Source organism: Trichechus manatus, unplaced genomic scaffold, assembly GCF_000243295.1.
Source record: "Trichechus manatus latirostris isolate Lorelei unplaced genomic scaffold, TriManLat1.0 scaffold00142, whole genome shotgun sequence".
NCBI lineage: Eukaryota > Metazoa > Chordata > Mammalia > Sirenia > Trichechidae > Trichechus > Trichechus manatus.
In genome coordinates, this window is record NW_004444078.1 from 5641074 (window position 1) to 5651721 (window position 10648).

The 10648-nt window shown below is 33.0% G+C and overlaps 1 protein-coding gene across 1 annotated transcript in view; it reads left to right on the top strand.

Annotated features, from left to right (window-relative positions):
* Positions 1-9924, top strand: part of CALCRL (calcitonin receptor like receptor) — a 116175-nt gene extending 106251 nt beyond the window's left edge. The window contains exons 14-16 of the mRNA XM_004385595.2: positions 3649-3867; positions 4035-4076; positions 7950-9924. Of these exons, the coding sequence (XP_004385652.1) occupies positions 3649-3867; positions 4035-4076; positions 7950-8165 (477 nt within the window). The 3' untranslated portion in view covers positions 8166-9924. The remainder of the gene's footprint in view (positions 1-3648; positions 3868-4034; positions 4077-7949) is intronic.
* The last annotated feature ends 724 nt before the right edge of the window (positions 9925-10648 follow it).

Genomic DNA, 10648 nt, shown 5'->3' on the forward strand with positions numbered 1-10648 from the left:
TTTAATTTGGGTTAAAAACATAACCTGAACACATACTGTAGTAGACATTATTTTTTTAAATTATACTTTAGATGGAGGTTTACAGAGCAAAGTAGTTTCTTGTTAAGCAATTAATACACATATTGTTTTGTGACATTGGTTGTCAACCCCATGACAACACTCTCCCCTTCTCGACGGTGGGTTCCCCATTACCAGCTTCCCTGTCCCTGCCTGCCTTCTCATCCATGCTCCTGGGCTGGTGTGCCCATTGAGTTTTGTTTTGTTTTATGGGCCAAAGCTTCAAATAAACTAAATGTACATTTTAAATTGTTTTCTTTGAAGAAAAGTGCAGTTTTTCCAATTATTTTCTTCTTTTACTAATATTAAAATGATTATTGATGCCCTTTTTCTTTTTCCTTTTAAAAGTACCCCATAAACTTTTTTAAACTGGAACATTTTTAAACTGTCTTTGACATGTGGAAGGAAATCTTAAACCTACATAATTATTCGGTATTAAAATCTGACAGCAATTGTACTATGACCATTTGACTGAAATAACTTGCAATTTTTAAAATTCAGAAATTATGCTAGTCGTGATTATTTTTTAAATTATACTGATACTCCTTTTGCCTAATTTTCTTACATATGTTCTTTCAGATCTCCATTGATGATCTCTTTTTATACAACAATAGTTTTGACATGACCTCTTAAACTAATCTAAAGGGGACAGATGAGGCAAGAGAGGTGATTATATAATTAACCAATGTCACCGTTTCTGAAAATTATCATTCAATGTGATTGTAGGAGCAGTGCAGCAATGACTGGAGGCTGGAATGGCTTAGAGGCAAAGGGCTCCATATCCTTGATATTTCTTGAAGCTACATGGTTGTATGATTCTAGGAAATGATCAAATCACATTCAAATCCCAGCAGAAATGATGCTGCATTCATGCTCTTTGGCATGAAAAATGGAGAGTAGAATCTGTTCATCAGGGGAAAAAAGGTGCTAGTAATGCTTAACTTTCAGGCAACAAATTGAATACAATAATATAAATATTAAAGTTGTTAAATATCTGAAACATGTTTTCCTGTGGTAACTATCAACATGCATTTCAGTCATCATTTTTGCATCCTCAATCATTAAAATTTCAAATTGTGGGAGGATTTTGTCAACAGCTGGGCCTCATTTCTTTTAAGTATTTATATGTTTGTTGAATGCAGTTATAAATTTTTCTGGTTTTGGTTGTAAAGTGGATGAGGAAATACAATTTCTTGTCTCTTTATATTTAAGTCTTCAACTGAATTTTGCTTTTGTATCAATGACTCTTGGTGGCTATAATTATTTTTAAAATTTCTAGTCTATTTTAATTAATACTTCAAAGTGAGACATCAGGTCTAGCTTTCCAAAATTACTTCATTTTAATGATATGTTATTTTTAAATAATTCATAATTAACATATAATACTATTTCAATTTTTATGCAGTCTATGTTTCGTTTCTACATTTTAGACAGATAATTTATACCTGATATACTCAATTTCATAGCAGAAGAAAAATCAGAATAAGTTATATAATTTTGTATTTGTTCTCTTCTCCTTAACTATAAATATTCAACCAGTTTTGCTTTTAAATGAATGAGATTCAGATATAGTTTATCTGAAATTTAAAATTATTGCTCTATTTTCGTTTGGAATAAATGAAAGTATTTACGGAAAACAGAGTAACATGATAGCATCATAATTCTCAAAACTATGTTATGTGGAGAATGGCATGGAGAATAGTGTCCAACTCACTCGAGAACAACTATTTATAGAACACCTAACATAAGTATTAATCCCATTGTCAATTCTAGTTTCTAGTTTCACATGTTAAATCAGATTTGCTTTTTAAGAAGCACTTTGTATTTAGACATTTTCATATAATAGGGATCTAAACTGTAACATTTCTTTGTTATTTTCATCACACACATATATATATTTTATAATTATATATATTAAGATTGTAAAATATTCTACGTTATAAATGTATAAGCCAATAAAAGAGTATTTTTATCTGTCCACTATTAGTTGGTAGTATTTCTCACTTAGGCAAAACTTCTAAAACAGCAATGAACACTCGGGACGAGAATATATTGAGATGGGTGGAATAACAGCTGACATGTTGATTTGTCATGCTTCATTCTTACACCTGTTGAAATGGTTTATTCGGCTTTTGTCTTTAGCAAAGACATTCCAGGGTCTGTAAACTTGTAACTTTTCATAGATGTGTTTCCATCAGGATTAGTGTGGTATATATTTTTGAAGCATATGTTCCACTGAATTCTCTAAGAATAGTAATAGCTTATTTTTATGCCCCAATTATTTTCATAATGTATGCCTTAAATTAGCAAATGACTGTTATTAATTCATTTTTTTCTATATTAAATGTCATGCTACCATATAAATTATATAGTTGTCCGTAGTTTGAAACTTTTAGATTATTAAACAAAGGGTAGCTGCTTTAAGTTGGGGGAGATAGCAATTAGCCCTTAGTAACTCTCTTGTATTTAATGTTCATAATCCCATGGAAAGAAGTCCTGGTTGCACAATAGTTAAGTACTTGACTGCTCATCGAAAGGTAGGCGATTTGAACCCACCAGTGGCTCTGTGCTGAAAAGACTTGTCAATCTACTCGCATAAAGTTTACAGCCTGTGAAACCCTATAGGGCAGTTCTACTCCATCATACAGGGTCGCTATGAGTTGGAATTGACTCAATGGTACACAACAACAACAATATTCCTATTGAAGGCATACAGAAAAAGGAAAAAAAAGTAAAAGATACTGACTTGAATGAAAATAAGAAACAGAAAAGAAATAGTGTGTGAAAATGAAAGAGAGAGGGAGGAAGAGAGGGGGAGAGGGAGAGAGATGTGTTTCAGCAGTACTCAGTCCTAAGTCTTAGATAACCACACTATATTTTTGAAGTTTTATGTCTCCCTTTCAAAACGGATATTACTTCTTGGGAAAAGTTGTTAGAGCACAGTAAATATGTAACTAGAGAAAGTAATTAACAGAGGGCATAATGAGTACCAAAAAGACTTTAGCCATAGGATGATCTATGTTGAATATCAACTGGTTTAATTGTGTGACTCAGTCTCCTCAGAGAATGAAGAGAATTACAGTACTATCTTCGAGAGTTGTTATGAGGATTATTATTACAAAAAGAAACTAAAAGTTGATGAAAATGGTTATTATAGTATAGTATGTATTTGGAAAGTACCTAATGTAGATGTTGATACAGAAGAGCTGCTAAAAAAAATTTAGCGTTTGTTATAAACTATTATTTTTATTTGTTTCCGTTGAAGATGATCAAAAGCTTTTGTTTTGGGTCTATAACAAAATCCAAAAATTGTATACCAAAATGAGCTGACAAAAACTCTCTCAAATAAGATTTAGTAATTTAAAAGAATAACCTTCACTCAGTGTGCTCCATCATATATTTGCTTTTCTAAAACATAAATCCATTAAAATCGATGTATTGATGAATGAATAAATAAAAACTTCATAAATGCACATTAGTATCTTAAACACATCCTTGAACATTGAAAATATTCTAAGGTTTATGAAATTGGAGGTCCTTCAATAATTCTTTTTAATACTAAATATGAAATAAATCTTATTTTCCTTTTAGGTTAATCTCTTTTTCCTATTAAATATTGTACGTGTTCTCATCACCAAGTTAAAAGTTACTCACCAAGCAGAATCCCATCTCTACATGAAAGCTGTGAGAGCTACGCTTATCCTGGTGCCACTGCTTGGCATTGAGTTTGTGCTGCTACCATGGCGACCCGAGGGAAGGACTGCTGAAGAGATATATGACTACACCATGCACATCCTTATGCACTATCAGGTATGGCTTTCTTCATAGCAGGGAGGCACTAGGGAAATCTCATTTTAAATTTACATGTATCTTTGCTTTTATTTTTTTATTTTTATTTACAGCGTATGCAGCAACTTGTTTATAAAGATATATCTTTTTTTCATTTGGAGTCAGATAATTCTGTTTTTATCTTACAGGGTCTTTTAGTCGCTACAATTTTCTGCTTCTTTAATGGAGAGGTATGATAATTGATTTTATTCCTTTTATCATTTTATATTTGCAATATATTTTTGTCCTTAAAAAAGATAGAGACAGCATGAGAGAATTAAATTTCCTCAGTTAAAACTATTTCAAATTCCATTTCCATCAGGAAAAAAAAACAAAAAAAATGACATCTGTTTTTTCATAGGTGCAATTCTCTTTTACTAAAGCTCAGGTCAGATTGGACATTGAGTTTTGGCCAAAGTCAGTCTCACTTTAAAATGTTCCATAAGTGACTTTTATTCTTCTAGTCTTTTTGCATAGTTTTTAAACTAATACCATTAAGTGTGAACTTTGTCCTAAGTACATTTCTTGGAAATCCTTAACCTCATAGAAGATACACTCCAAGAGGAAACAGAGTCAGCTCATTTTTTCCTTTCTTCTGTTTTGCCTATCCAACCAAGTAGCCTTTGGAAACACTTTTCTGGTGGATGGGAAAGGATTTAAAAAATTAAACTCTCAGTTGTACAGGAAGGAGATGCGGTAGGTTTGGAAACTTAGGAGAATAAAATGTTTTAATTTGTAACATGGCAATGTATTCATGGATGTTTCTAGATTTTCACTGAAGGCTTTCCTAATTTAGAACTTTCAAGCATTTTGGAAATGATACTGTGTTTTTATATACATGAATAGTGCTATAGCTCATGTGCGGGTCCCTGAGTGGTGCAAACAGTCTATGCTAGTCTGCTAAGCAAAAGGTTGTCGATTGGAACCCACCTAGAGGCACCACAGAAGAAAAGCCTGGCAATCTCCTTCTGAAAAGGTTGCAGCCAAGAAAACTCTATGGAGCCATTCTACTCTAACACATGGGTCACTATGAGTCAGAACTGACTCGACAGCAATGGGTTATTTATTTATTTACTTATTTTGGTTTTAGGTTTGTTTTTGTTTTGTTTTGTTTTATAGCTCATGCTGTGAGTTATATTGATTAGCTCTTTGCATGTTTTTAAACTACTTGACAAATATTAACCTATAGGAGAGTTTTGGCAGAATTCACAAAGTTTAGAAATCCAGACAGCAACTGAATGAGACATGGACACTTGGTAACTATGAAGCTTATCACTAAGCTTCAGATGAGAAACACATGGAACCAGTCTGCATAACTTTATGAGAACCATTGCTATAAACCACATCAACTTTGAAAATTATGAACAGTTATGAAAAACTATAGAATATTGATTTTCTTTGCTTAAGTAGTATTTTAGTTCTTTCTCAAAATATGATAAAATTTACTGTTTAATTTTTTAATGTATAACTAAAGAACTGACAAACATAGCAAGCTACATTTCATACCTTTAGGTGGTGCTTCTATGATTCTTCTGGTATACAGATGACAAGAGGCACTGTTTTTCTGAAGTGAATGAGAAGTATAGGCAAAAAATACAATTAGGAAGAATGGATAAATCATTTGTTGTGATGATAAAGTTCAAATAACATTTTTTATATACCTCTATAATAATATATTGTTGTACAAATGGAATTAGATTATCGAATATGCTGCCCATATAACCTGTTGCCATCAAGTTGATTCTGACTTACAGCTACCTTACAGGACAAAATAGAATTGCCCCAGGTATTTTCAAGGAGCAGCTGTTGGATTCAAACTGCCAACCTTCTGGTTAGCAACCGAGCTCCTAAGCACTGGGCCTCCATATAGGATTTTACAATTAAATATAGATAAGAGTGACATGGACAAAATGCCAACCCACATGCATGAAATATAAAAGGTACACTTTTGTATCTACAGAAACAGATTTGTTTTTATAAAAGGTAATTTTTAAATGTACAAAACATAATCACTAGTAAAATATTTTGTGATAGGAGACAGTGTAGAACAAAGACAGTGACACAGAGATACATTTGAACCCCAAAGATGCCACTTTTTTCCAGGCTGTGGTATCTTGGGCAAAGTTCTGAACCTCCTGGGGTCTTGGTGTCCACCTTTATTAAGGCAAGAAAAGCATGTTCCTTTCAAGTCTCACCAGAATTAATGTAAGTTAGGGGATGTAAAGTTTTTAGCATTGTGCTCCATCCTCAGTTGCCAGTTGTTGCCCAGTTGCCTTCAGGTGGATTCCGACTCATAGCGACCACGTGTTGCAGAGTAGAACTGCACTCTGTCAGGTTTTCATGGCTGTTACCTTTCAGAAGCAGATCACCAGGCCTTTCTTTTGAGGCACCTCTGGGTGCCAACCTTTCAGTTAGTGGCCAAGCACTTAACTGTTTGTACCACTCAGGGACTCCTCCCATTCTCAGTAGATATCCAGTATATTATAGTCTTTATTAAAAAAAAAAAAAAATTACTGCCAAGTTGATTCTGATTCATAGCAACCCTATAGGACAAAGTAGAACTGCCCCACAGGGTTTCCAAGGCTGTAATCTTTTATGGAAGCAGACTGCCACATATTTCTCCCATGGAGTGGCTGGTGGGTTCGAACTGATGACCTTCTGGTTAGCAGCCAAGCACTTTAACCATTGCACCACCAGAGCCCCTTAGAGTCTTTATTAGATTTGTCAAATCACTCATTTTCAAAAGATACATGAACAAATGGGAACCATTAATCATATTGGAATTGAAATCTGAGATCAGCCCTATTATCTAGAAAGTGTGTCCAAGGAATAACTAAACTAATGCCTAACACTCTTGTTACACTCTATCTGTGTAAGCAAAAGAGACACAGAACCTTGATCATCTGCCATGACACAGAACCTTGATCATCTGCCATGTTGAGAAAATTTGGCATTGAAAAATTACAATAACATAAAATCCTCAGTCAAGACTGTTGCCAAATCTTTCAGTTCTTCACAACATCTCTAATATCTGTCCCTTTCTCCTCATCTCTAGAGATGCAATTCCTGTTTGTGTATGATTCATTTCTCATTTTAAGACTACTATAACCCCTCCCTTTTTGTCTTTTTGCCTCTCAGTTTTTCCCACTCTCTAAACATGAAGACACAGCTGCCAGGTTCATTTTGTGCTGTTCCAACTATGTCATGTACTTGTTAAAATCACTTGCTCAGGCTTTGTTTCCTTCTTGCTTTCCACATTAGGTCAAATATCTGCCTTTCTCTTAATGTCTCAATTTTTTTTTTTTTAATTCACACCTTTTATTTTATGTTTTAGCAATATCTTCCTGTTTTAATTTCTCACTAGTTATATGACTGTGACTTGATTAGCACTCAAACCACTTTAGTCACATCCCTAATCCACTCAGACAAAAATGTACTCTGTTAACATGGACTGGAGACTCCCCTCATCAGGAAGGGCCCTCCCTAGTCACATGTCTATACTTAACAACGCCTGAAAGTAGATATTTTTATGAAGTCAACACAAAGATTTGAGAACAACTGAACCTACGTTCTGTAATGCAAACTAGGCAGAATTTTTATACCAAAAAAAAAACCATTGCTGTTGAGTTGATTCCGACTCATAGCAACCCTGAATCCATCCATAACTTTTTCTTTTCTCTCTTTCCTTCTTATTCTGTACTCTCACTAATTATCTTCTCAGTCTCTTAATAAATATATTAATATAAAACTAGATGTTAAACATACAATCTTGTAAGTGGGGTCCAGAGTAAGTGTTTAACAACAATGCATACATATACATTATTAAGCTTCAAAGATAAGGCATGAAAAGAAAAATATCAATGGAATCTGAAAATGTGGGGTAATTTCAATGTATTTCCTAATATGAGTATGGTTTACTAATTATAATGTTTTGAATTAAATTAAAAATGAAATAATAATTAACATAAATATTTTTATAGTTATTTTATTGTGCTATTAAATACAATATCTTCTTTTCAATTAATGGATTATTCTTATTCCTTCTGCTTCTTTTTGATGTATAGGTTCAAGCAATTCTGAGAAGAAACTGGAATCAATACAAAATCCAATTTGGAAACAGTTTTTCCCACTCAGAGGCTCTCCGTAGTGCATCTTACACAGTGTCAACAATCAGTGATAGTCAAGGTTACAGTCATGACTGCCCTAGCGAACATTTAAATGGAAAAAGCATCCAAGATATTGAAAATATTGTTTTAAAACCAGAAAAGTTATATGCTTGATAATGGAGGGATCAGTGTTTAACTGTTTTGTACCACTCCTAGCTCAAGGACTTGGTTCCATGACTTTGTAGACAGAAGACTTCAATATTAAATGAATTTTTTGAATGCCACAAAGAAAACTCTCACATGAATTCAGTCCTGTGCTGGTAAATGTTTAACAACTAACTCTATAAGGGTAAAACCAACAACAACAGCAACCCTAATTTGTAGCATTTGCCAGTTTCCATGTTGTAAATACTCCCACTGTGGCCAATTCAAGCTACCAACTTGACCTCACTGAAGGTGGAATTGAGAAGAGATGAACACAGTTAACGCTTGTGAGCTGGTGTGAGCCAGCTCCAGCACACCACTGAATGAATTCATAAATGAGTAAGACTGCGAAAGCTCATTACACAGATTGGGCATGATTCTACTCATGCTGTCTAAAGAGACCACGCCTGTAGACATGGAGAGAAAATTAGCTTTAAAACAAACAAAAACTTCATCCCATATTCATTTTTTGCCCAGAAGGTATTCTAACCCTTTTTACCATTACGCTCTCAAATGGAACAAATAAAGAGTCCTGCTGGTTTGCCCTATTCTCCCCAAGAAAAATAACTGAGCAGAATTGCTGTGGGCTACTCATTTGCTGACACATCACAGTTATACCCTATGTCATATTTGCCTTTGAGACTTGGTGATCAGGATGCATGAGATGCAATCCTACTTCTTTATCATTAGGAAGACATCTTGGTCAATACTACAAAACCCCTTCTCAGCTACTTTCCTGTTTTACTACACAGGTGGGAGGGAATTAGTTTTCCTGTATCTGTAAATAGAAACTTTGTCCCTTCCATTTCTACTGTGTAAACATATTAGCAATCATTTTATATGAAGGGAATCAATGAAGAATTTATTTTCTTGGGAGTTTGTAAAAACGTTCTGAAAATAAGCTTGTAAATACTGTACTCTGTTATTCTATTTTCGAGTCTCAAATATATACAACCTACATTAAGTATTTTTTTAAAAGTAAATGCATAATGCAACAATGTATGCATGTCAATGTCTGATACTGTGTCTGGGCTGATTTTATAATAAAATAGGGTCTGGAATTCTATCTTTGGTAAATATTTTAGACAACCAGAAGCCAGCATCAGAAGTGAGATCTAAGAGAACAGAAACATCTATGATAAGATATAAAATATTTATTTAAAAAACTCAAGACCATTGTTTTATTAAATATATTAACCTTGATGATTCACACTTTAATAATAGGTGTGGTTGACATATTTTTCCTGTTATTTTGACGGGGAACTTACATTCTAATCCAGAAAAGGTAAACAACTCCTATTGTAATAAATGCTAATTTGCTACTCTTATGGATTTAACCCCATTAAAAATATTACTTTACTGACTTAATATATAAAGAAATATTGTTTTAGAAATGTTCCCATTTAATTTAAGAAAAAAAGAGAAACACTATGTATCAATTTACAATGTTCGGGGTTTTTTTTGAAAAATGGAATATTTTAATAGAACTTATGTATATGATAATACAAATCAGTGAAGGACTTGAATATGTTATTGAGGAAGAATTGGTATAGGAGGAGAAGTCATTGTATGTGTTTTTGAACTGTATCACTCTGTTAAAATGGATTAATGACTTAGTCATCGTAGGTTGTTTTCTAAGCACACAATAGAGGTGAGTTCAGATGTTATTTCAAATTGTCCAGGATAATTATCTAAATCAGTAAGAATTAACATATTTTTTAATGGCCTGGTCAATACATTTATAATTTATCTGTATATGTGAAGTTATTATTAAGTTAGTTTCAATTTTATGGATTTCATAGTAGCTGTCATAAAAAGGAACACTGGTGGTTCTGGACTTTCTAATATTTAAATTATACAACAATTCCTTTAAATAAACTCACCTTTTTGCTATTTATTATCCAAAGGCACAGATTCAAACGCTTTGCTAACATTGTTCACATATTTCAGCAAGTCAACCGTAAATGACAGTATAAAATGTTGAATTATCAAGACAGTGTTATGTTAAAACACTATTGTAATTTTCAAGTATTTTTTATTGTGCTTTTCTCAATATTAAGTTTAGATTAGATTTCTTCAATGGCCAGTGTTCAGTTCATACAGTTTTCAGGGGTAGGCCGTCTATGATTAATCAGTGTTAGTTCTTGACCTATATACATATGGAAGTAATAGTTTTAAATGTTAGACTTCTCTAAAGCTTAATTGCTAATTAATATCTTCATTATATCTTACTCATAAAGAAAAAGTAAAATTTGATACATTTTAGAAACAAACTACTTTACTATCAAAAACTAATCTGGGGGATTTCTAGCCTTTAAAATATAGGTCTGCTATTTTTACACAATTACTGGTGAAACATTCTAATCTGTCAGTTTTTGTTTTTTTCTAAAGTTATTTTCCAGTGCTTTTATTCATTAAATATCCTCCATACTGGAATTTACTGTTTGTTCAAA